The sequence below is a fragment of the Schistocerca nitens genome, chromosome 3 (genome assembly GCF_023898315.1).
Source record: "Schistocerca nitens isolate TAMUIC-IGC-003100 chromosome 3, iqSchNite1.1, whole genome shotgun sequence".
Taxonomy (NCBI): Eukaryota; Metazoa; Arthropoda; class Insecta; order Orthoptera; family Acrididae; genus Schistocerca; species Schistocerca nitens.
Window position 1 is genome coordinate 913,572,041 of NC_064616.1, and position 27,268 is coordinate 913,599,308.

The 27,268-nt window shown below is 40.2% G+C and overlaps 2 protein-coding genes across 3 annotated transcripts in view; both read right to left on the bottom strand.

Annotated features, from left to right (window-relative positions):
* The window catches only part of LOC126248973 (caspase activity and apoptosis inhibitor 1-like), a 190,931-nt gene extending 182,873 nt beyond the window's left edge, over positions 1 to 8,058 (bottom strand). The window contains exons 1-2 of one of the 2 annotated variants that reach the window (XM_049950527.1): positions 7,872 to 8,058; positions 2,979 to 3,063 (exon numbers count right to left, since the gene is read on the bottom strand). In XM_049950527.1, the coding sequence (XP_049806484.1) occupies positions 2,979 to 3,038 (60 nt within the window). In that variant the 5' untranslated portion in view covers positions 3,039 to 3,063; positions 7,872 to 8,058. The remainder of the gene's footprint in view (positions 1 to 2,978; positions 3,064 to 7,871) is intronic. The other variant, XM_049950528.1, reaches the window with a different exon arrangement.
* Positions 8,059 to 12,331: 4,273 nt separating this feature from the next.
* On the bottom strand, positions 12,332 to 15,388 carry LOC126249482 (uncharacterized). Its single transcript, XM_049951134.1, has 2 exons — positions 15,208 to 15,388; positions 12,332 to 13,044 (listed from the first exon to the last, which is right to left on the bottom strand). Exons 1-2 carry the CDS (start codon positions 15,386 to 15,388, stop codon positions 12,332 to 12,334), a joined length of 894 nt encoding a protein of 297 aa, XP_049807091.1.
* Positions 15,389 to 27,268: the final 11,880 nt, after the last annotated feature.

Genomic DNA, 27,268 nt, shown 5'->3' on the forward strand with positions numbered 1-27,268 from the left:
TAAAATTTATTAAGACATACTTAAGAAGCACAATATGCCAAGAAAGACTATATGTGTTGTCAGTACCATCAATTGAAGCGGAAATAGTGGCTCGTATTAACTAAGATGTAATTTTTAAAAAAATTCAGTGAGGTGAAAAGCCAGAAGTTTGATTTATTTTAATGTGTGTTTGTTTAATGTAATTTCTGTGTCATTGCAATAATCATTGTACACTGAAGAGCCAAAGGAACTTGTATACCTGCCTAATATCGTGTAGGGCCCCCGCAAGCACACAGAAGTGCCGCAGCATGGTGTGGCATGGTCTTGACTAATGTCTGAAGTAGTGCTGGATGTAATTGACACCATGAATCCTGCCGGGCTGTCCGTAAATCTGTAAGAGTATGACGGGGTGGAGATCTCTCTTGAAAGGCACTTTGAAAGGCATCCCAGATATGCTCAATAATGTTCATGTCTGGGGAGTCTGGTGGCCAGCAGAAGTGCTTAAGCTCAGAAGAGTGTTCCTGGAACCATTTTGTAGCAATTCCGGATATGTGGGGTTTTGCATCGCCCTGCTGGAATTGCCAAAGTTCATCAGACTGCGCAATGGACATGAATGGATGCAGGTGATCAGACAGGATGTCTATGTACGTGTCACCTGTCAGAGTTGTATCTAGACATATCAAAGGTTCAATATCATACCAACTGCACACATCCCACACCTTTAAGGAGCCTCCACCAGCTTAAACAGTCCCCTGCTGAGATGCAGGGTCCATGGATTCATGAGATTGTCTCCATACCCATACACGTCCATCCACTCGATACAATTTGAAACGAGATTCGTCTGACCAGGCAACATGTTTCCAGTCATCAACAGTTCAATGTCAGTGTTGACGGGCCCTGGCGAGGCGTATAGCTTTGTGTCATGTAGTCATCAAGAGCACACAAGTGGGCCTTCGGCTCTAAAAGCCCATATAAATGACTTTTCGTTGAATGATTCACACACTTATGCTTACACTTGTTGATGACCTAGCACTGAAATCTGCAGCAATTTGCAGAAGGTTTGCACTTTTGTCATGTTGAACGATTCTCTTCAGTTGGCATTGCTCCAATTCTTGCAGGACCTTTTTCTGGCCACAGCAATGTTGGGGATTTGATGTTTTCCTCGATTCCTGATATTCACGGTACACTCATGAAATGGTTGTACAGGAAAATCCCCAGTTCATTGCTACCGTGGAGATGCCATGTACCATTGCTTGTGTGCTGACTATAACACCACATTCAAACTCAATTAAATCTAGACAACCTGTCATCGTAACAGCAGTAACCAATCTAACAACTGCGCCAGATGCTTGTTGTCATATATAAGGGTTAACAACCGCAATGTCCTATTCTGCCTGTTTACATATTTCTGCGTTTGAAAACGTATGCCTATACCAGTTTCTTTGGCACTTCAGTGCATATTACAATAATAAGATTTGTGTATAATTGTTATCAGTGTATAATTCAGCTCATGTAATGTAACATTATTTTTCTGACTGGAAAGTGAAAGAGACCTCGCAAAGCTGATTCGTCACCAATGTTCAGTTTTTGCCTAACAGCACCACTGACACAATATTATGTTATACGCTATAATTTGGAGCCCTCTAGTGGCACAGGGATACACATATGTAGACATGAAGACCTATAATGTTTGTTTTACTTAAAAAGCTTGGTAATAGTTTTCACATAAAAAAATTCAGAGTCGTTACTTTTCAACATGCCCACGTAGAATGTGCCCCCCCCCCCCCCCCCGTTAATGAGCTAAGCAAATGATGACACTTAGCAATGTCTTCTAATTCCCAATTATTTACAACAATACTTGCAAATGTGTCAAAAATACTGAACTGCATTATATAGCCATTAAATGATGGAAGTTTTATGGTAGGCAACTTGATGCTACGTTTTAATACACTCGAGACAGTTTTCTTTGTCCTCAGTAAGCATGTCTTTGCCTTAAAAGAATTTGAGCTGTGACTATGTCCTTGGTGATGCTTGATTCGCCAAGTGTGTAGTAACAAGTTTCTTTCTTAAAACCTTATCCATCATAGAATTACAGGGAGCAGGACAGCCAGACCAGGTACTCTGCTGATAGGTAGCTGCCGCTTCACGTTATGTTGTCACATCTGTCACAAGCCAGCCCAGAAGGACCTAAATGTTACGTTCCACAAATAAAAATGTAAGCTGTACATATTACTAGAGGTCCAGGAATTTAGAAGGACTGAACAACGTTTTGGTTCCATTCATATTGTAATGAATGATGTCAGGTGTTACTGAATCACTTATGTTCTCACCTTCGCAGAGATGGATAGCTGGCCTGATGAACATTGTCACTCAGGTACAAAGAAGTCCATAGAGGGCACCACTCTCCAATGACAGGATCGATGACAGAAACCGAATAGATTCAAAGTATTTTCATATTTAGCAAAACATTGTTTTGTTTGTTACAATATTTGGGCTGATGATCACTTCTCATTTTACTATACAGCCAATGAGATCTCTACGGTTATTATTAAATAAATACTATCATGCCAAATACACAATAATATGCATTATAGAGGATTTACAGACACGGAGGATGAGAACATGGAAGAAGATGATAAGAAGGCTGTCTTCATACCGTTTGCTGGCAATGTATCATCAGAAATTTGAAGACTACTGCGAAAACACCATATAATGCCAGTTTTCTATCTGCTAGCCAAAATATGAGTTTTATTTGGGGCTGTTGTAGAAATATATACTGCTGTTGTAGAAATATATACTATCAGCCATTACTTTTGAAAACTTTATTTAGGCTATTAGTTTCATTGCCTCAGTAGCACCTTCTTCCAGCCCCAGTACATGAAATGTGTGGAGTATTCCAATCACAGACTTCTAATGAATCCAGTTACTAAAGTGGTTCATGTATTATGTCATTAAGGTAAAAGGCAAGTGTTATATTTACAAATGTTGTAAAATGTTACCTCTGAGCTTGAATATGCTTCAGACTCACTAGTGTGACTTCCAGGAACACTCATCTTCATATATCCAAAGTTATATGATCTTCACCTGCAATGGAAAGGGGATTTTTAGAGTAAGAAAGAATAAAATAAATACTGGATAGAAAAAAATCTCATTCATTTGCATCTAATGTAAGTCTACAGTCTGGACTACATTTTCTTTACAGCCTGAAAACACTGAGTAATAATTAAGAAAAAGGAAGAAATTTGTTAAAAAGTCTTTAATGGAAGAAAATTCTCAGTCTCCTAACAAGCCCAAAAACTAAGACTTTATGTAAGAAGACAGATACTACACATGATATCAGGTGTTACAACAACTTATTTTAGCCATGTTTATTAGCTATATACTCAGTAAGGCTTATACTGATATGTGAACATTGCCTGCCCCCGCGGATACCGCGGAAGGAGTGGACACAACTGAGGCAAACGAAGTGGTCAACGGCACGGGATGGAGGCGGTCATACTTCTTCCTGGCCTCAGAATAAGAGAGACGATCCAAAGTTTTGAGTTCTTGTATCTTCTTCTCCTTCTGATATGCGGGGCAGTCTGAGGATCTAGGCGAGTGGATGCCAGGACAATTAACGCACCGAGGTGGTGAGGTGCATGTATGTTCCTCACGAAGAGGACGCCCACAATCGCCACAAAGGGGCTCAGCCTCACACCGTGACGACATGTGCCCAAAGCGCAAACACCGAAAACAGTGCATAGGAGGCGGGACGTAAGGTCGCACGTCGCACTGGTAGCACATCACCTTTACCTTCTCTGGGAGAACGTCCCCCTCGAAGGCGAGGATAAAGGCCCCGGTGTCGATGCGACGGTCTTTGGGGCCGCGCTGGACTCGCCGGACGAAATGCACGCCTCGGCGCTCCAGGTTGGCCCTGAGCTCCTCATCAGATTGCAGCAGGAGGTCCCGATGAAAAATAACCCCCTGCGTCCTATTTAGTGCCAGATGCGGGACAATGGACACTGGGATGTCCCCTAGGCGGTCGCACGCCTGGAGCGCCGCCGACTGTGTGGCGGAGGTGGTCTTTATAAGAACGGACCCCGAACACATCTTACCGAGAGCCTCAATTTCCCCGAAGATGTCCTCAATGTGCTGAATAAAGAACATGGGCTTGGAGGTGGCAAAAGTCCCCCCATCGGTTCGAGAACAGACCAAATAGCGGGGGAAGTACTTTGCCCCAAGCCGGCGGGCCTGTCCCTCCTCCCAGGGAGTGGCCAAGGGGGAAAGGACAGGAGAACCAGAACTAGAAACAGTACCTTTCCTTTTGAAAGACTCGGCCGCAGAGCGACCTGATACGTGTTGACGTTTCATCTGCGAAACGTCCGCCCCGATACCACCCACTCCGACCAGGGGCTCTCCCCACGGGCGCCACCCAGCCTCAGCAAGGGCCACCTGGCAGGATGACCGCTGCCGGGAGTCCTGATGCCCCAAGGAGATGGGCATCTACTCCTTGGCCGACGTGGGGAGGGTGCAGCTCAGGTATCGGCAGTACGATCCCTGTGTGGTCAGGGGGCTACAACCTAGAGGGTACATGACGACCCCACCACAACGGGCTGGCTACCGTGCTGGATTTCTGGTGCCATGGAAAGTCCATCATGATCGTAGGTGCAGATGGGGACGCACTATGGGCGTGACGTGTACAACCCATCAGGCGTTTAGGCCCAATTTGAGGAATAATGGGTATGGTTACAACGCCGGTACAATGCTGAGTGCCAAGGTCTTAGTGCACTGAGGACCAGTCGTACACCACGTAAGGCGTCCTTCCCCAAAAGGCTCGTACTTCTGTAGAATTTTGAAAAATTGAGGTCAAACCCCAAGGGGGACCATCACATGGAAGGCCGAAACGGTTGAAACTCCTTTTAGTCGCCTCTTACGACAGGCAGGAATACCGCGGGCCTATTCTAACCCCCAAACCCGCAGGGGGGTTAGTATTGGAGGGCAGCGTGGAGGGTAAAAATCGTAGGGGGAGACCAAGAGATGAATACACTAAGCAGATTCAGAAGGATGTAGGTTGCAGTAGGTACTAGATGAAGAAGCTTGCACAGGATAGAGTAGCATGGAGAGCTGCATCAAACCAGTCTCAGGACTGAAGACCACAACAACAACATTCCTAGCTTATAGTAATGTCCTTCATTTTGTTCAGTGTATTAGTTACATTGGGACATCAAATGTCAACAGTTTATAACTACTTTTATTTAATTATGGTTGCCTAGACAAACTGAACTGCAGTGTAGGTGATGTTAAAACGGGATCATTTGGCTTTGTATCAGTGAAGCCAACAAATGTGATACAATAGGAAGCTATTTGATGCAATGAAAGTTATGAAGAAAGAACGACCTACAGCGTAGCTTGAGGACAAGGTGGGGAGGGGGGTAGCAGGATGCTGGTCACTGGCCAGCCTAGATTAATGTGATTGATTCAGCACGTAACTATTTTTATGAGATTTTTTTTTTTTTAAATTGTAATAAATGTTTATGTTTGTCTTTGTTTGTGTACACTGAAATTGGTGGTGGTGCAAGTTTTCATTAATTTATTGTTTTCTTGCCAGTGTTTGGTATATGGGTTTTATTGTTGTTAGTAGGTATTGCAGATATTGGTTATGTTATGTTATTGATATTTGTTATGTGAGTGAGTTTTGGCTTGTTGTAATGTGTACTTTATTTTTAACAAATACAGGTATTGAAGGTCTGGTTTAATAGATTTGACAATTTAAGTGTGTTGGGTTTTGGTACTAGGGGCTGCCATGTATGTCAAGCAAAAAATGCAGTATCGGGCTTTGGAGTTATGTATGGGTTCATGGTATCGTGTGTTTCGTATGGGTTATATAAGTCAAGTGAAGTTTGCGGTACCAGATTTTAAAGTTATGTGCGGGTTCTTGGTACAGAGGGCTTCGTTTGAGCTATGTACATTAAACGAAATTAACAATGCCGAGATTTTCGTTTTTGCATTTTTTTGGTTGTGCTGAACATTGAAAATCCTGTGTACTTAATTGTTGGGTTAATATTCATTTCAGAAAGGTGTTGTTATTGTGGTATGTTTAGCTTGTCCCTGCCGAAAACTCCCTACTTCCCACAGCTGTCTCGTTAGTTTCATTTTATTGCCGGAGCTAACTGTTTCATGTGTTATCTGTGTTCGCTGGTGAAATGAGTGCCATCATGGTTGCCATGTTGTATATGCTTGAGACACAGGGTAGTCCGCCATCTCAATGACATTACACATCAGAGCACAGATGGGGAATCACAACTTTCAGAAATGACACCTCTCGTATAACTTTACATTATCGTTTCAGCTTTATATGATTTGCAATAAGCTTTTTTTAATTTGTTATAGAATTTGTTTTGTTAACTTATCTGACTACAGCCACTGTTTGTTCAAATACATTCACATTGATATTTACGGCATAATTAGAAAACTGTTTGTATCTACCTAGAAAACACGGCAGTTTCACTTTCATAAATACTTACAATCAGATGCTGGCTCTATCCATTCTATTCCCTTCACCCCCACAGAAGAGGTGTCCCTCCCACGGCTCGCATGCAGCTAAAATCAGTGTGGTTCGAGAAGTGAGCACCTATGTCACTACCGGTGATAAATTTAATATTTTCAATTTGAAATTCCTGCAACACGATGCTATTCCTTCTTCCCTCATTAATTTATCCCGATCCCATTGCGCCCCAACTCCCCCCCCCCTCCCCTTTTTTTTCTTTTGCTCAGTGGCTACTGTTGGTGTTATGTATATTACGTGCGGTCCAAAAATATTCATCTTCCTCCACTGTGGTCCAGGTAAACCAAAAGGTTGGGCACCACTGCACCGCAGCGAGCTTTGGCAACAATACTGTGCTTAATACTTATGTATGGCACTTTCCATGACCTCAGGTTTGTTTTTATTTTGAGGATCCATTCAACTTCCACAAATAGTTAAGGAATGAAACAATGACTAAGATTAAGCCCCACATGCTTAAACCAGTTGCAACACAACTCTTGTGCGGCAGGTGCTCCAGGCGTTACTCAACATTGGCTATTTTGTCTAAAAATCCATTCGTCAGATTTATATGCAATAAATCAGAGAGACGGAGAGGCAGGGGAGAGGCGCTGCATTACACTCCAAAACGCAGCATTCCAACGTCTGACAGCCAACCAACAGAACAAACAAAACACTTGACCGCACCCTAGCTATATATTTTAAAAAATCCATGGATTTGTCACATACACCCGTACCTGGATTATATATAATTCTGGTGAAATGAAATAACTAGATGATCGTAAGTAGCGCTGGGCTGAACGGTGACAACTTTAGTCCATGTCCAAATATGTTTATCTTTATGCTCAGGACTCAAGCTGTTGGTACTTGTCGTTCTAGATATACTAACAATCAATTCATGCCAATTTAGAAATATAAATATACAACAGTGATTCCTGCATTTTTATCGATAAAGGGCCCATCGCTCTCCGGTCAAAATAATCTAGTGGAAGTTAGACAAGTTGCAAATATACAGTATTAGATCAGTTAAACTTTAATTACAGAATAATGACAGTAGACACCCCTCACACCTATGGAATACATACATGGCCCGAAACATCGTCCGAGCACAGCAGTTCAAATCAAGCTTTAGAATGAGTTCTCCCATACAAGCAAGTACTAGCGATTGACACGCGACGCGAATGTGTACTTTGATATCAGACTGCAATAAAGGGGATTCTATGCATACAATTATCAGCGAATCAAATCTGTCATCCAGGTTCCCAGTTTCTAAACTCTGTCAACAACAGTGTGTTAAAATCAAATAATCCTCAATATAATTGATTAATTACACTGTAACAGAAACTAATACTACACGATGCTAACGGCTCACCTTATTTTACTATTTATCATCACGAACAGAATAGGATCACTTCCCTGCTCTACCGTAAACTCATCTTCATCTTCGGCTTCTACTTCTACTTCAACTTCTGCTGTAGTTGTTGCTGTTGCTCAACTTAGTAAATGCTACATAGTAAATACACTAACTATAGCAAAGTTAACATCTGCACAGATATCCCGACATCAGGCAGCTTAGCGAGATTATCACTATCCAAAGAATCAAAAATCCCGAGGTCTCTCAAAGAAGTCTCGGCACAGACTGGCTGTGCGACAGGGGCGGTTTGTATGGTAGTACCGCTGCGTTACGGCCCCACTTATATGAAAACGAAAGAAACAGAAGCCGATATAAATTGCGTAAAAAACAGTGTTTCCGAGAATGTGGTCCGTGATTTGAAGAGGCGCGTCAAGCTGCATGCGCGCGCTCCACCCGGTAGTTTTCAGAAGCGTGGAGCCAACTTCAGATTGACACTGTCTACGCTCGCAAGCGCTGTGTAAAAGGCTAAGCTATCAGTTTCTAAGGTGTCAGTTGCGCCAAGCTTGCTCTGACTCAGAGCTTTCCGTTCCCTTCGTTAGGCAGCAGTACAATACGGAGCCTGCGGTGCACGATTCTGCCACCTAGCGACAATGGTAGAATACACTCGGGGCTGAAAATTCAATTTATGCAGTGTTAGAATCTTGCTGCAAGTTAATGCTAGTACAATTCGAAACGCAAATTAATGTGTAATTTAATCGAATACAGAAACAATACACTTACATATTATTGAAAATAAAGTATATGATTTCGAAGATAATTATGCTGTTAGATTCTGAATCACATCAGAGGCATTATTTTTGTATTTGTATATTTCACAACATAGCTGTTTACAGTGTGTTTTCTTTAAGTGAAAATTGATCTGACTGTGAAAATATAAACATGAACAAAGTAAGCGCACTATTAAAAATTCCATTTTCCAGCAGGAGACTAAGTGAAAAAAATAAAATAAAAACGCAAGCTAGGCCACTCCCGAATCTGAATCTGTACTAACAAACAAAATAAATCCAGAAATTTACCAAAGAAAAAAAAACAAATGAATTTGTGACTGTGAAGAAAACGATGCTGTATTCTGTTTACCTTGCGTGTTATTTCAGGGAGATGTTTATTGAAGTAATTCCAGAATAACTGATATTTGTCATAAATGGACTAAAATGGAACTACATGAAACATCAAAGTGACACTTGAATAACGTTCTGAGTCCTTCATTTCCAAGCAAAACCAACATTCAGCAGAAATTGATTTCCCAATATAGGCAAACATTAACAGCCACAATAAACAAGTAGAATAGAACTGATACACATTGAATTTAATTGTATTTAGCTCTGTGTTGCTTTGAACTGGCTACCAGGGGCCACGATGAATTTGATACTTATCAAAATACAGGAAGTTTTTGTGAGCTAATTCAATTTAGTGCAGAATTGGATAAAGAACTCCAAACATTTCAGTCAAACATCAGTGTTAAAAAGTTATTTCTATGACCGTTCGGAATGAACTACTGCTGTTGGAAGTGTACCATGTCGAAGTTCGTAACTGAAAGATTATGACCTTGTTAATACATAAAGTAAGAAGCTCATGCTATGTCGTAGAATATCCTGAAAGAAACTGAGCACTTAATTGGCGATAATGGAGCAAAAGTAATATTTCAGAGTTATGACAGCGCGAACGTTATGAGTGGCGAGGCAAATGGGCTACTTTTTAATCAATTTCATATGAAGGTAACTGGAATGACTAAAGCATAGCGAGACATCCAGTACTTTGAAATGGGAATGCAAAACGTCAGAGGTGACGTTGTCCTCATCATTTACTATATTAGTTTTGAAAATGAGGAAACAACGCCTGCCAAGAGACCACAGATTGTTGATAGTTATAAAAAAGAGATGCTTTGGAAGCATGCAGTGACATCTGTTCTAAAATAAAATTACATTTTCAGTTCACTGGACACCTTATTGCAACCAACTTATTTGATATAAATCAGTTTGACAAATACATAACAAATTTGCCAGACAATTCGCTTGTGATTACGACACACATTCACTTTTGAAGAAAAGAAAGTTGAAGAGAGAGGTTCATGTCTCCTATGATAGGACTGAGATGAGAGCAGTTTCCTGCGCAGTTCCATTTCTTTTGCAGATTCTAAAAGATGAGCTATGTGATACTTTTGAAGAGACTGTTAAAGCTTTGAAATTGCTAATATCGTTGCCATTCTGGACATTGCTTTTCACTGCTCAAGAAAATTAAAACGTTTCTACGAAACACTATGCAAGAAAAGCGACTCAGTGCCTTAGGAAAGCTACCCTGTGAAAGGTCAGTTGTGTGCAAAATTGTAAATGTCAGCTCAAGAGTGATAGATTTATTTGCCAACAAGAAGGAATGACGAACGTATTTTCAATACCATTCCTACTAATTATTTTGAAGCTCTCTTCCCAAGGCAAGGAGTTGCTGCTATGGTGAGTACAATGCTTTTAATTTTAAATGTTGATCCAGATCAGAAATTCTAAGTTATCCATGCTCTATTACTTCACATACTAATGCCTTATCTGCACGATAACAATGGAGATACTATCGAAGACAGTGCTGCCAAAGCAGAGTTACTAAACACCGCCTTCCGAAATGCCTTCACAAAAGAAAACGAAGTAAATATTCCAGAATACAATCGAGAACAGGTGCCAACATGAGTAATGTAGAGTAGTGAAGCAACTCAAATCACTTAATAAAAGCAAGTCTTCTTGTCCAGACTGTATACCAATTAGGTTCCTTTCCGAGTATGCTGATGCATTAGCTCCATACTTAACAATCATATACAACCGTTCGCTCAACGAATGATCCGTACCCAAAGGCTGGAAAGTTGCACAGGTCACACGAATATTCAAGAAACGTAGTAGGAGTAATCCACTAAATTACAAGCCCATATCATCAAAGTCAATATGCAGCAGGATTTTAGAACATATATAGAGTTCGAACATTATGAATTACCTCGAAGGAAACGGTCTATTGACACACAGTCAACATGTATTTAGAAAACATCATTCCTGTGAAACACAACTAGCTCTTTATTCACGTGAAGTGCTGAGTGCTATTGACAAGGGATTTCAGATCGATTCCGTATTCCTGGATTTCTGGAAGGCTTTCGACACTGTACTGCACAAGCGGCTCGTAGCGAAATTGCGTGCTTATGGAATATCGTCTCAATTATGTGACTGGATTTGCGATTTCCTGTCAGAGAGGTCACAGTTCGTAGTAACTGACGGAAAGCCATCGAGTAAAACAGAAGTGATTTCAGGTGTTCCCCAAGGTAGTGTTATAGGCCGTTTGCTGTTCCTTATCTATATAAACGATTTTCGGAGACAATCTGAGCAGCCGTCTTCGGTTGTTTGCAGATGACACTGTCGTTTATCGACTAATAAAGTCATCGGTAGATCGAAACAAACTGCAAAACGATTTAGAAAAGATATGTGAATGGTGCGAAAAGTGGCAGTTGACCCTAAATAACCAAAAGTGTGAGGTCATCCACATGAGTGCTAAAAGAAACTCGTTAAACTTCCATTACACGATAAATCAGTCTAATCTAAAAGCCGTAAATTCAACTAAATACCTAGGTATTACAATTACGTACAACTTAAATTGGAAAGAACACATAGAAAATGTTGTGGGGAAGGCTAACCAAAGGCTACGTTTTATTGGCAGGACACTAAAAAAATGTAACAGACCCACTCAGGAGACTGCCTACACTACGCATGTCCATCCTCCTTACCAGATAGGACTTATCTATATTAAGGCCCGTTGCACACTTAGGCCCGTTGCACACTTACGCGGATGGTCCTCGCTCCGTGTTCCGCGCGCGGTTGGCGGACCCGCGTCATGGTTCACACAGTCGAGCGGATGCGCGCGGTTCTGTGCAGTCGAGTGAACAAGGTCTTCCCTGCACTGTGCTGCATCTCATCTGTGGTGTAACACATCGTTCTGTTTGATCGGATCTATAGAGATGAGCTCGCTGCAAGTAAAAGTCATTTCAGCCTATATGATATACAAAAAGAGAAATTCCACGCGCGAGAGACGGTTTTGGGTGCAGCCTATGGTGGAACGAAGATGTACGAAAGGAGCGTTCGTCACACTGTATTCCGAATTGCGCAAAGACGAAGACAATACATACATATTTTCGTATGTCTATTTGTTGCTTTGACGAGCTTGTCGGCAAAATACAAGACAACCTGACAATTGAAAGTCTCAGAAGGATACCTATTACTCAGACAGAACGAGTTGCAGTAACCTTAAGGTAAGAATATGAATATGTATACGGATGACGATTACTTTAATAATATATTTAATCATTCAAAGCTTTGCTACAGCTATGTATTACATTCGTTTGGCAATAGACAATTTTACATTTGTATTGTATTACTACTGAATTCCAATAATTTTTATAACATCTCCCAAGATGATGATGACGTTGATTGGGCTGGAGAGGGATGGCGAGTCGCAACTTGTGTCTGTACGGACGGATCCTCGCGGTACGGCATTGATTGGTTAGGATGCTGTTGGGATATTGAAGGTGGGGCGTAGGTAAAAGAGGTCGGTGGATACTGGAAAGAGCTGATGGGAGCTGGGGGGTGTATGTTTAAATTAGCCTGATTTGTGTGCTTAATCGACATAAGCAGTTGAAGTACCTGAGTACGAAATAATAGCTTCTGATCAATATTTAATGTCTTCACAGAGGGCAACAGCGAAACAAAGATTGCTCGGTCGTCGTCTTCCTCTTTTTCCTTACCATCTTTTAATAATGTAAGTAAATTATCTTCAAATGTTGTGTTCTTGATAGGCCTCTTCCTCTGGAAGGATTGTTTTTCGGTGTTGAAATTCAGTCGGACATCATCGGTTTGTTCTTCAGAGGGTTCGTCTCGACTGTTTTCTGCGAGTGCATTGTTGTTATACAGATTATCTTGCACGACCGATACTGAGTCAAAGTTACTCTCTGTCGGTGCAACTCGGAGATGGTCAAGAAAGTGTAACTGCTCATGGTAGATGTATTTTGGTCTCTTAGTTGCTGCTGATCCGGACCTCGTTTGCTTTATTCTAGTGAGGCTTTTAAAATAGGCATCCCGTGCAGTTTTCCATCTCGTCTGGACCTTGTCAACTGAAATAACAAGGTCGATAAGTCTTTTATTACGAAGGACGCGTACATATATTATTTTGAGAAGGAATACATCTAAGGTTTTATGTCAGCGTAGCCGACGTAATACCTAGAATTAATTCTACTTTCCTCTGTGAATGTACGTAAGTATCAAATATATGCTTTACACGTTACAGGTATCCTGGAAGGGGAAACACATTTACAGATCTCCATTACTCTTATTTAATGGGTGCATCAACAATTCGACAGATTACAAGGCAGGTGAGCGCCACTATTTGGACTACGTTAAGAGAAGAATGCATGCCTGCATGGTTTCCAAAATGTCGCTAATTTTCATCATTGCATCGGAGCCCTGGATGGAAAACATATTCGTCTAGTAAAACCTATCAAAAGTGGATCACTTTTCTTCAGTTACAAGAATTATTTCTCCATTATTCTTATGGCCATCTGTGACACTAACTATTGTTTCACGTTCATTGATGTAGGAGGATACGGAAGGAACTGTGATTCAAATATTTTTAAAAACAGCGTCTTTTGGAGGAAAATAGAAAACGGAAAATTAGCGTTACCCCCACCAAAGCCACTGACAGGTACACACGACACTCCAGTACCATATGTTCTTGTGGCAGACGAAGGCTTCGCATTAACACAACATGTGTTAAGGCCGTATGCGCGAAAAAACATGACTCACAAAAATAAGATTTTCAATTACCGACTTACCCGAGCCCGAAGGTTTATTGAATGTACTTCCGGAATATTAAGCCACAAGTGGAGGGTTTTTCACCGGCCCCTGAATGTCAATCTACATCTACATCTACATCCATACTCGGCAAGCCACCTGACGGTGTGTGGCGGAGGGTACCCTGAGTACCTCTATCGGTTCTTCCTTCTATTCCAGTCTCGTATTGTTCGTGGAAAGAAGGATTGTCTGTATGCTTCTGTGTGGGCTCTAATCTCTCTGATTTTATCCTCATGGTCTCTTTGCGAGATATACGTAGGAGGGAGCAATATACTGCTGGACTCTTCGGTGAAGGTATGTTCTCGAAACTTTAACAAAAGCCCGTACCGAGCTACTGAGCGTCTCTCCTGCAGAGTCTTCCACTGGAGTTTATCTAACATCTCCGTAACGCTTTCACGATTACTAAATGATCCTGTAACGAAGCGCGCTGCTCTCTGTTGGATCTTCTCTATCCCTTCTGTCAACCCTATCTGGTACGGATCCCACACCACTGAGCAGTATTCAAGCAGTGGGCGAACAAGCATACTGTAACCTACTTCCTTTGTTTTCGGATTGCATTTCCTTAGGATTCTTCCAATAAATCTCAGTCTGGCATCTGCTTTACCGACGATCAACTTTATATGATCATTCCATTTTAAATCACTCCTAATGCGTACTCCCAGATAATTTATGGAATTAACTGCTTCCAGTTGCTGACCTGATATATTGTAGCTAAATGATAAGGGATCTATCTTTCTATGTATTCGCAGCACATTACATTTGTCTACATTGAGATTCAATTGCCATTCCCTGCACCATGCGTCAATTCGCTGCAGATCCTCCTGCATTTCAGTACACTTTTCCATTGTTACAATCTCTCGATACACCACAGCATCATCTGCAAACAGCCTCAGTGAACTTCCGATGTCATCCACCAGGTCATTTATGTATATTGTGAACAGCAACGATCCCATAACACTCCCCAGTGGCACATCTGAAATTACTCTTACTTCGGAAGACTTCTCTCCACTGAGAAAGACATGCTCGATCTAGCAGTACCTATTGTCAAAACGTGCTGCATTTTGCATAATTTTGTTCGAGTAAGAGACGGATACAACTTTGAAGATACCCTGTATGTTACCGGCTTCGAAGATGTGGCAGGAACTACACCTGTCAGTAAATCGGGTAATACTGTACGAGATAAATTTGCAGAATATTTTGTCGGTAGAGGAGCTGTGCCCTGGCAGGAATCAAAAATTCACTGAACACATGCCACTTATCTCAATGACAGACATTTGCGCTTGTGTACAGTTTTTCTACATAATAAATGTTTGTATTGTGCATAAACTGAACTTGTGAATGTCTATAATTCTATAGGCCTAATTGTAAATCATTGTATTTTGTATAGAACTAAAATAAAAACACAAGGAAAATATGCTTCTACTTACCACACTTTTTCTGATCTGCCTCGTTCAGACCTTCAAAGCCGAATATTATATTTGCACAGACGTCTAGCCACGCCTTCAATCGCATTTTACGGTTCTTGTAGTCCCCATGCGATGGATCCCATAGGTGAGGCCTTCCTTCAACTTCGGCAATTAACATGTCTGTATCGATTTCACAAGACATTCTGGAAACTTCTTAAATCACACCCGTATTTACCACACTAGTCGAACGCTATGGCTGAAATGAGGTGCTCTGCTCCTACTGCGCGCGGTATCCGCAGGACTGTGCACGCACCAACTTGTTTCTGTGTATTCAACTGACGCGGACGGTCCGCGAAGCCCTTGCACGCAAGGGTTTCGCGGACGGCTCCGCCGCTTGCGGACCGTCCGCGTAACTGTGTGGTGCCCCATTGGAATACGTGACTACCAAACGCGCGCGGAACGCGGAGTGCGGACCATCCGCGTAAGTGTGCAACGAGCCTAAGTGTGCAACGGGCCTAACGGAGTACATCGAAAAAGTTCAAAGAAAGGCAGCACGTTTTGTATTATCGCGAAATATGGGAGAGAGTGTCACAGAAATGATACAGGATTTAGGATGGAAATCATTAAAATAAAGGCGTTTTTCGTTGCGACGGAATCTTCTCACGATATTGCAATCACCAACTCTCTCTTCTGGACACCGACCTACATAGGGCGGAACGATCGCCACGATAAAAAAAGGGAAATCAGAGGTCTTATGGAAAGATATAGGCGTTCATTTTTTCCGCGCGCTCTACGAGATTGGAATAATAGAGAATTGTGAATGTGGTTCAATGAACCCTCTGCCAGGCACTTAAATGTGATTTGCAGAGTATCCATGTAGATGTAGATGATTTCCTGGCATACAAAGGAAGGGGACAGGAAGGGATATGTGCTGGAGAATGCAGGAGCTATCACAGATCTCATGTAAGTGTATATTCTAAAAAAATGTTTTTGTTTCCCGTCGTTTTTGTGTGTATATGTTTTTTATTATTAGATAATTATATTGTAGGCCATATAGGGGAGCTGGAGCAAAGAATCCACAGTGCTTGAGGTGAGAGCGAAATGCCACAGTGGGTGGAGGATATGGAGAGAGACTTTCATGGTCATAAGAAGATGAAGGCGATGCCAAGGAGCCAGAGTGAAATAGGTAATACATAATCGCTCTGCATACAAATAATCAGAGTTCTTTGTTTCCTTGCAGCATCAGTAGTGTTGTATTTAATTGTGATCATGATTCTTTCTCTCGTCTACAGTGAAGTCCAGTGAAAATTGGCTGGTATAGCTCTTAAAACAAATGTTCCTGAAACATGAGCTAAAAAGGAGTTGGTTACAAGTACAGGTACTAGTGAAACCAACATTAAGAAAACAGAGACGTGATCACTGCTACCCACGAAAGTGAGAGAGTGTAGTTCTGCAAAAAAGTTTGAAAACAGCAAAGACTGGTAAGGTGTATATGCAGTGCAACTAAATGTTACACTGTCAGTGTGGGCAGATGGTTTCTTTCGCGAAAAATATTTTTGATTACTTTCTACGTCAGAAATGTGAGTCATGCAGACCTCAGCTAGATAGCAGTCGTTTGTGCCCCCTTGGATTACAGAGATCAGTACTGTAACTAAGAGGTCGTCTGATATTTCTGTGAAAAAGCACTTTTAATGACCTTGGTGATTTGGTGCCACGCTTCCCAACTGAAGTTAAATAAAATAATTTTGAATGATTACTAAAGAAGAAAGACAAAATCAATGTGATTTCACACCAGTTCCTCAAGACAATGACATGCAATATCGATACTATCAGGAATCACAATAAAGAATACTTATAATTCGCACTGACAGCCATGTCATAAGTGAAGAACCTAGTGTGAGTGTAGCAGGATTCATCTAGTAAGGTGCCTCATTAGCTAAAGTTCGTGAAGTCATGAAGTTGCCAAAAGATATTCAGGGAATTTATGAGTATTTCATTGTGCTGTCTGATGACTCATGCAATGTTTACAAAAACTAACCGCCTGTTGCCTGTTAAGAATTAAAGAAATGTCTGAGTCTGCCAACTCATGCCCATGTACTTCCGTTAAACGTTCCTCGTTAACATGATTTACCAAAGTGGTCCTGTGTAAACCAGAAAATATGTGCAACAAACTAATAAATAAGAAAATATTCAGACATTTTAAAAACGTATCTGCTATACAGGGTGAGTCACTAACTATTGCCACAAAGAATAACTCCAAAAGTATAATAGAAACTGAAAAGTTTGTGGGACAAAAGTTGAATGGGACAATGGGGCCCATAATTTGATGTTGGCTTTTTTGTTGCTATGTGGTGTCGCTTCGGAGATATAAGGGTCAACTTTGTTTCTTTAAATGGGATGCTATAGTTTGGCACTTATTTTCTGATAGCGGCTATCGAGACAAATCCAATGTGTAACAGTAAGGTCTTTGAAGGTCAACGAAGGTCTCAAAGGTGGCATGAACGTCCATTTACAGAAGGTGTTTGAAGTGATGACCATTGGTATCAATACAGTGCTGCAATATTTTTATCATGGATTGAGTGGTATTCCTTATCACATCGGCACTTATCGAAGCACATGCTCTGACAATTCTCTCTTGCATATCTTCAAGTGTACTAGGAACGTCTTTATAAACAATGTCTTTTATGAATACCCACAAGAAAAGATCCAGAAGCGTCAAGTCTGACGAACGAGCCAGCCACGGCACATCTCCTCTGCGTCCAATCCAACGACTTCGTAGTTGTCTCTGCAACATATTTCTAGCCATCAGCGAAAAATGTGCCGGACACCCATCGTGTTGATACCACATTCTGTTCCTTGTTCCCAAAGGTATTTCTTCCAATAACAGACCTAATGTTTTTTGCAAGAATGTGGTGTACTTCCTACCATTAAGATTTCCTTCGATGAAATAGGGGCCTATAATTCTGTCCTCCAGAATCCCACACCATACATTCACTGACCACAGTTTTTGCTTTGCAACTTGCCACGGCAAACATGGATGTTCAGTTCCCCAATAATGCACGTTATGCAAATTAACATTTCTATGGTTCGTGAATGTAGTAGCCTCGTCAGTAAATAAAATTAAAGTAATAAATGTTTCATCCCTATGAACCTCAAGTTGAGTCCATCAGCAGAATTCAATTCGACACATACAATCTGTAGCATTTAATTCTTGGTGGAGACTGATATGGTAAGGGTGATATTTATGGCAATACGGAACACGAACAACACTACTCTGACTCATGCCAAATTCCCTTGCCATTCAACGTGAACTAACACAAGGACCTCGAAACACAGTGGCGAGAGTACCAATTTCCTTTTCCTCGTTAGCAACTTTCCTTTGCCAGATATGTTTCCGATGCATTAAAGATCCAGTTGTTCTCAATTTATCATACACTTATTTAAATGCACGAAGTTTAGGGTGAGTACGTTAAGGATGTCTTTCAGTGTAAAGTCTCTAGCTCTCACCGAATTTTGTTGCCATTCTTTGTAAGTGAGAAGCATATCGACTTGTTCTTCGAAGGAATACATCAATCACTTTAGCTTGATTCAACGATATTAGTCTTACCGTTCCTATTAGTATTGTATTGCGAAACCGTTGAACGGTGTTTACATGTCAATGGCACGTTAGATGGATACGCCGTGTTCGGCGAATATTTACAACTTGCACGATATACGAGAGAGAATTGTGAGAGCGCATGCTTCGATAAGTGCCACAGTGATAAGGAATACCACTCAATCCATGATAAGAAGACTGCAGCACTGCATTGATACTAATGGTCATCACTTCGAACAACTTCTGTAAATGGATGTTCATGCCACCTTTCTGACGTTCGTTGGTCTTCAAAGACCTTACTGTTTCACATCACTGGATTTGCCTCAATAGCTGCTGTCAGAAAATGAGTACCAAACTATAGCATTCCATTTAAAAAGTTGACCTTCGTATCTCTAATGCGACCCCACCTAGCAACAAAAAAACAACGTCGTTTTATGCACCCCGTTGTCCAATGCAACATTTGTCCCACAAACGTTTCTGCTACTATCATACATTAAGAGTTATTCTAGGTGGCAATAGTTTGTGACTCACCCTGTATATAAATGACGTAAGCTGCAAATTTCTGACATCTTACATGTAAATGATTTAGAAAGAAATTGTCAGCTAATTTAGTGCTCAACGAAATAGCAAAAATCATGAAAGAAATAGTACTGTTCCTCAGCACTATTAATTTGTGGGCACTTATATACACCACTATTTTAGAACAAACGACTGTTGAATTCGATAAGCAAAATGAAACACATAATTTATAAAGAGATATGAACAAAAAACCAAAATGTACAGTAAAGGGAATGTACCTAAATGTACCACAAATGAGAGAATTCTACTTAATTGACACCAGTACTGGCTTGAACAAACTAGCTGTAGCATATTTTCTATTAACGAACACTGTGTGGGGCAGCGTGTTTTGGGAAAAATATGGTTGCTGTATAAATGTTTGGAGCATATGTTGAATCAGTTCCTATTATTTAGAATGTTATTTATGCTGTCTTTCGCCGTTCTCAACACTGGCTCTCTAATTACACTTTAGCAACCAGAAAGTGATTTAACAAAACGTGAAGCCTGTAATTAGAATTCCTAGTGCCGACTTCATCTGAGAATACAATTATAGCTGTAGCTTATAGCTCTGAGGAAATAGGAGATTGTCCGGGATTTATAATCAAAAACGATTTTCTAAAATAGTTGAGTATATTCTGAAAGTCACAGATGAAAAACACAAGTATCCATACAACCTAACTAACAGAGCAGTTCAGAGTCTAATGCGCTGATGCAACTATAAATGTCCGAATTAAATGTTAAAATGAATGCTCGCCATAATTTGATGATAATATTTCATCAAACGCCACGCTAAATAATTGGTAGAATGTCTGTCCAGCGACGGCACGTGAAAATACGACAATACGCAAACTGAAGCTAGATAATGAAAATCATCCCAGAATTAATACTTCACTTGAAAATGATTTCCTGGTTACGCGCATCTCGAGTAACTTAATACGGCATCCGAGGCTGTTTGTAGCAGTGATACCGACGCGACGCGGCTCCCGACACAGATGGCGTGTTATTCAGCGTCTGGAGAGAACTGGGGCCTTTTTTCCTCGCGCAGCGTTCTATTATACGTATAAAGCCGCGGTGCGGACGGCTGAGGGAACGCCTGATCAACTCGGCTCTCCCGACTAGCCGCTGGGCTTGTAGTGCACCACTTTAAGTTACCAAATAAATCATAGCTTCTCTAGCTGATGGCCGATGAAGCTCTTAATTTAAATGTGCATTCAGCACGCAGGTAAGAGCCCTTTGGAGATACGCTATCGCTATAATTTTATAGGTATTCAAATGATACTTTTCACATCTTCATAGTTATAACGGATCTCCAACCTACTTAAATATAAACATCCTAGCCTTATTTATTAGCCTACTTAATCTATCTTGCTTCCTTAAGTTTTGAGACGAAAACCAGAAAATCATGAATTTCCACTAAAATCTTAATTTGTGTAATCCAAAGTACTGTTTTTATTAAATTATTATGAAAGATGAATTTAAATATAAATTTTGAAGTCTCTAGCTCTTTTCTGTTGCGCCAATGATTTTTACAGAAAAACGTCCAAATTTCGAAAATGGCTTAAGTTATCGAACTGATATTCAACACACATTAATTTAGTATTACTTCTGACATGCTAGAAAAGTTTTAGGATATTTGCTTGATTTTTAAAGTATTACGCAACATTTATGACGTCAGAGCTAGTTACAACAGACTGGCTGGCCCACAATGGAAAGACTGATGTGAGTTTATTACGGCGTGAGTAGGCTGCTTCCCTAGATCACCCTCTACTTAAATTTTTTTTGTTTTTGAATGTTAATGAATGAAAAAAAAATTTAATTACAAAAAGGGAAGCAAGAGTACAGCTTAACTTCCTATGAAAATTTAAAATGAAAAGTAAACATGTAGAAACACTAAAAGAAAACTGATTACCTACACTAATTATTTAAATTGCGGGCATGTTCACTGCCTCTTAAGCAACATTATTACTCAAATTTTTAAGCAAAGTCCATGAAATACTTTGGCATACATTTTGCCTTAGACAAACAAACACATAAAAATATGTAAAATTATGAAAATCTTAACTCCATTAAATACATTTTTACATACACAAATTCAAAGAAAATAACATGATACATAAACAGATGATTATCTCTTAGCGGTCTTTTCTAAACCTGAAAGAAAATTTACAAATAATTTTTACACACGTGGTTGTAGCCGCTTTGACTGGCGTCCTACACTTCCATTCACAAGGGTAGAGGAGGGGAGTTGCTATGGTGTGCGTCCTTCACGTTCTCTCTAAATTACATGGGGAAAGGGGAGGGGTCACTGTGAGTTGTGTCCAAGTCACTCCACGCTTTCACGCAGCTACCAGGCTGCCACTATCTGGTTTGTCCTGTAGAACAAACAAAAAGAGTGCCTCAGACTCTGTTCACTTAATATCTAAGGGTGGGTCACAATGAAATGGGGATATATACATTTAATCCTTCAATATTTTTCTGGATCAAAGTTAACAGAACCTTTTCAATTTTACTCTTATGGTTACTTAACTGTCATAAAATCGTTAAACAAATGGCTCAAAACGCCTTTAGTCATGTACTAGAGAAAATCTATGCTCAAGGCATACAATCATGAATCCTATTTAATTTCAATTTATTATTTCTGGGTCGGAACACTGAACCAATGCTCGGTACATTCCTGATACATTTGTATTTTATTCACTTAGCTGACTCATATTTGATTACCTTATTCTCAGAGATAGTATGAGTACATTTGATTAGTAGTTGTTTTCTCAGCTTCTTTGTACATGTGAGTGACTTTTGGTAATAGTACAGTTCTGAGTGTTCAAAACACACTACGTTTAGTTGATTACAAAATCCACTTATTGGTCCTCTGCTGCTGTGTCAGTTCCACATCTGCAATTAGGTACTTACATACTCGAAGTGTATTTATGCTGAGCTAAAATAATGTTTCACGCCTGCCATTATGTTACTTATTTACTTTGCTAGTGTATGTACTTATTTAACATTCACTCTATTAATATTTAAAGCATAGGATAGCACATTTATTTCATATCCATAGTGTATTGCAGCTGATTAGTTTGCTCACGTGGCAATCCATTTCCACTCGATCGGACGCTGAAACCACAGGTAATCTCTCTCGACCTACCACTAAACTGCATCAAGTAATTATGGACGAGCGTAATGCCAAATTCCTTAAACCTATAGGACAGCATGAGCTGCTCTGTCTCATCTAACATAAGGGTACCTATGGTCGCATTCACGCCTCCAACTCATAACCTCAATACGTGTAGGTGTATCCTGTCACACACTACACCAAAATAATGGCCAGCTCCAACCTTATAAATACTTCAGGGACGTGTCCTTCATGTCTCAACCACAAACACTGCTCAATTCTATTACACTGCTATTCCTTGCTACACAAGGTGAGTTTATTCTTACAAATTATCTGCATATTTTTCATAACACTAAGCACTCTCTCTTACTATTTATTAGTTAGCTCTACAGCAAACACTAGGTTTCACTACCACTTCAGATCCTGCTTGTACACGGATTTGTACATCTTTTTAAATATTATTGTGGGACCATTTCCAATAAAACAACAACTTTGTACTTATAATATTACCATGGTTCTATACATAATTGTTACTCAAATACATTTTATCATAATTACGTCATACTTCTCTGTTGTTTATTTCACTGTTAGGTTTGTCATATCAGGTTTTGTTCTTCACTAATCGGTGGATAGAATGGTTCCAGAACTCATGGCTTGATATTCATACCGGAAAATTTAATGTTGGAAAGAAGATGTAGAAATTTTTGTAGATAGGAAAGATGAAGAATGAGTGAGACCTGAAATGGAAAGAAGATCTCACACAGCTGGGACTGCACAGCTGCCACATTGTGTAGAGGTTACAGAAAAACCTCCTCCCTACAGCATTCATTCATAACCTATGAATTTCTTTAGGTCGATCACGTTCCTGAGACCTAATAGCTTCTTACTTTTAGGGTACTCTAGCCTATATGCATTGGCATGTGGTTTTCCTATGATCCTGAAAGGTCCTTGGTATACGAACATGAATTTCTTTGTTTCTGCATTTAATTTCTTTGATTTTTCTTTGGTTTTGACAAGTACTAATTGACCTATTTCAAAGCTAGTAGGTACAGCTTTTGCGTCATGACGCTTCTTCCTTTCCAACGCTCTTTTTCTTATATTTGCCCTAGCCTTTAATTTCTTTTCGTCTGTGGATATTTGCGTTAGAATAGGGAATTCTACCATATCTGCAATCACATTGTGCGGTTCTTGGCCAAACATCAATTCGCAAGGTGCAAAACCAGTTGCATCATGTCTTAAGTTGTTAATTACATTCTCAAAATACTTAATGTGCTCTGCCCAACTTGAGTGTTTCCGAGCACAATAAGTTCTGCAAAGCCTATTCAATTCTCTCATAATACGTTCACTCATATTTCCTTGGGGGAAATACACAGATATTTTCAGATGTTTCACGCCGGCCTTATCTAGACATTCCTTAAATCTATCAGAAGTAAATTGAGGCCCATTGTCTGACAGCAAATTCTTCGGAACGCCAACGTTCACGAAGAAATCTTTTTCCAACTTTTCAACCAATGTTTTTGCATTTGCTCTTTTAATTGGGTATAGCTTAACATATTTACTGAATCCATCCACAATAACAAAAACATGGGTGCAACCACCTCTCGAAACAGGAAGATGGCCAAACAAATCACAAGCCAGTAATTCTAGGTTTTCAGTTGGCTCTACTGAATGCATATCTCCTTGTATTCTGGTGTTAGCAGCATGTACTTTCTGGCACACTACACAAGATGCTAGACGCTTGGCCACACAGCGGTACATGTTGTCAAACACAACCTTCTCTTTTAATTTTGCAATGCACTTCTTTGCACCGTAGTGCCCATACCTCAGGTGTACATAGTCGATTAGTAAGTCTACATGTTGTGAGGGAAAGCACAGCTTCCACTCAGAAACACCTACCTTTTTCCTCCTAAACAGAATACCCTTATGCAGACAATAGTATTGCGAAACCTTAGGATAGTTCGCATTTCCTAAATAGCTCTTCACTAATTTCAGTTGGTCATCTGCATTCTGCTCACGTCTCAAGTTCTTAATCACTCTCTTTAATGCACTTTCTTCCTTTACTTCGTGCAATGCAAACATTCGAACTTCATTTAGGTCTGTTGCTGTAATTCCCGCGTCATCACAGAGCTCCGCACTTCTAGATAACCCATCAGCTACCAGATTGTCTTTCCCTTGAATATATCTAACCTCAAGATCAAACTGCTGGAGATACAATGACCATCTTACCAAACGAGAATTCCTCAACTTACAGGTCTTTAAAAAGGTCAACGCCTTATGGTCACTGTAAACAATTATCTTGTGACCTAATAGATACTGCTGAAACTTCTGTACCCCAAATACAATTGACAATGCCTCTAGTTCTGAGATGCCATAATTTCTCTCTGCTGCCTGTAAAGATCGACTTGCGAAAGCTATAGTCTTGTGCACTTCTTGTTCGTTCTCTATTTCTACTTGGAATATCTCCACAGCTATACCATAGCCACTAGCATCAACAGACATACAGAATGGTTTTTCAAAATCAGGATGATGTAAAATTGGACTATTAATTAAAGATTGTTTAAGCACCTCGAACGCCTGTTGACATTCTGCTGTCCAGACCCAAGGGGTATTCTTTTTCAGCAGGAGGTGAAGACAGGGAGCATTAAAAGCCTGATCACTAACAAAACGCTTATAGAAGCCGAAAAGACCGAACATCGATCTCAACTGCTTCTTGTTTCTGGGAGCCTCCAATTTTTCAATGACTGCTAGCTTGCCTGGGTCAGGCAGAATACCTTTTCCACTTATCCTATATCCCAAGAAACCTACTTCCTCTTTAACGCACTCTGTCTTTTCAATCTTTAGTTTCATGCCACCTCTCTCAATAGCCTCTAACACTTCCTCTAATAAAGCTATGTGTTCTTCCCAGGTAGGAGTTGCTATTAACAGATCATCTACGTAGACTGTTATTTTATTACTTAAAGCTGGTCCTAAAACATGGCACATCACACCTACGAAGGCACAAACAGAGATATTAAGTCCGAAAGGTACCACACGGTATTGGTAACAAACTCCTTCGTACAAGAAAGCTGTGTACTTCCTTGAACTTTCCGCCAGTGGCAAATTCCAATATCCACACGTGATGTCCATAGAAGTTAAGAATTTTACTCCCCGGAACTTTTGCAATAACTCGTCCATGTTCTGCGGTCTATCACTTTCCCTAACCACTATTTCATTCAACCAACGAGCGTCCAAGACCAATCTGAAACTCCCGTCTCTTTTGGGTACAACAACAAGAGGATTATTGTACTCACTGACCGCTTTTTCAATCACACCCCACTCTAGCATTCTCTGTATCTGCTTTCGAACTGCCTCCTTCCTAGCTACATGTATTTGGTATGGCTTCCTGAAAAACACTTGGCCAGGTTTCACCTTTAATTGACATTCATAACCTTTGACCAGTCCAGGTCGATCTGAAAATAATTTATGATGCCTTTTTAGAACCTGTCTCAGTTCTTCTTTCTGATTAGCTGAAATTTTATCGATTTCCTGCAATTTAGCTTCTATTTTGTCCAAAATAATTTCTTCTTCTTCTTCTTCTGTGTTTAGCTTACTTGTACTAAGATTAACACCTTCATCCCAATACCTCCTATTTTTCAGAACTCGTATAGGCAGCTCCCAAGTTTCATCAGTAGTTACTACATGTTTATCACTAAAAGGTACTATAATTACTCCGGTTATTGGCAAGACCATTTTTAACTGGCTTCTTTCAAAGTCAACAACACTCTGATATTTTGACAAGAAATCTATGTCAATTAAAACCTCAATACTGAGATTGTTTACAATTAAACATGGATGATCAATTAAATTACCATTAATGTTAAAGGGCAGTAAAGCTTCTTGCTTTACCGTTTTTGACACCTTGCCAGTAGCACCAATTATTCTTAGTCCTGATACCCTCATTACTGTAAGCTTGTCTTTACCGGGTAATGCATCAAAGAAGGACTGAGATATTGCACTCACCTCACTTCCACTGTCTAAGAGACAACGTACATTGATACCCAACATATTCACTATTATTATAGGGTGGCTTATTCTAGGTTGTACAGGTGGTTCCTCAACTTCATCTAATAGTTCCTTTTGGATTTGTCTCCAACTAAAGTGATCGACATCTGTCTTCATTACATTTAGGTCACAGTGTGTAGGGGTTTCCTGAATTACATTTTCAGCTGCCTTATCCAGTCGGTCTATTAATTTTAAATCGAAACACTGCACGACTTCATTACATTTAGTTTGCTGAACATGACCCAAATTACTGTAGTCTGAGCGATTCTGTGCCTCCAGACCGGGCATAACACTAGTTACAGCTAAACCACTTTCACCATTATCGTCGGTTTCCTTCTCAAGTGACAACTGGTCACAGCTACTGGGTTCATCAATCCCCAACAGCCTACCCTCTACATTCTCACTTATCTCCTGTCCTAAATCTATTAGTACATTATCAACATCCTGCACAGGCACTTTAGATAAGAGCACATCATCTTCATCGTAAATATAAGCATGAATTTCTTCTGCTTCTTCACCTGACAATTCAGTATTTTGTAGCTCTTCCCTCCCATTACACTGCTGCGCCTTCTCTTTCTCTTCCCACTTAGAAAGCGTCTCTAACACGGTATCTATCAAATACTGTGAGTGATCTAATATTTCTGTTGTATTCTTAGATGCTACCGACTCTTCATCCACATGTTCAGTTTGAGTATTCTGATTTGTCTTACCAATTATTGTAATTACTGTCTTAGGAAAAGTAACCGCCTGGTGAGCGCCAGTGTCCTCATAGACGG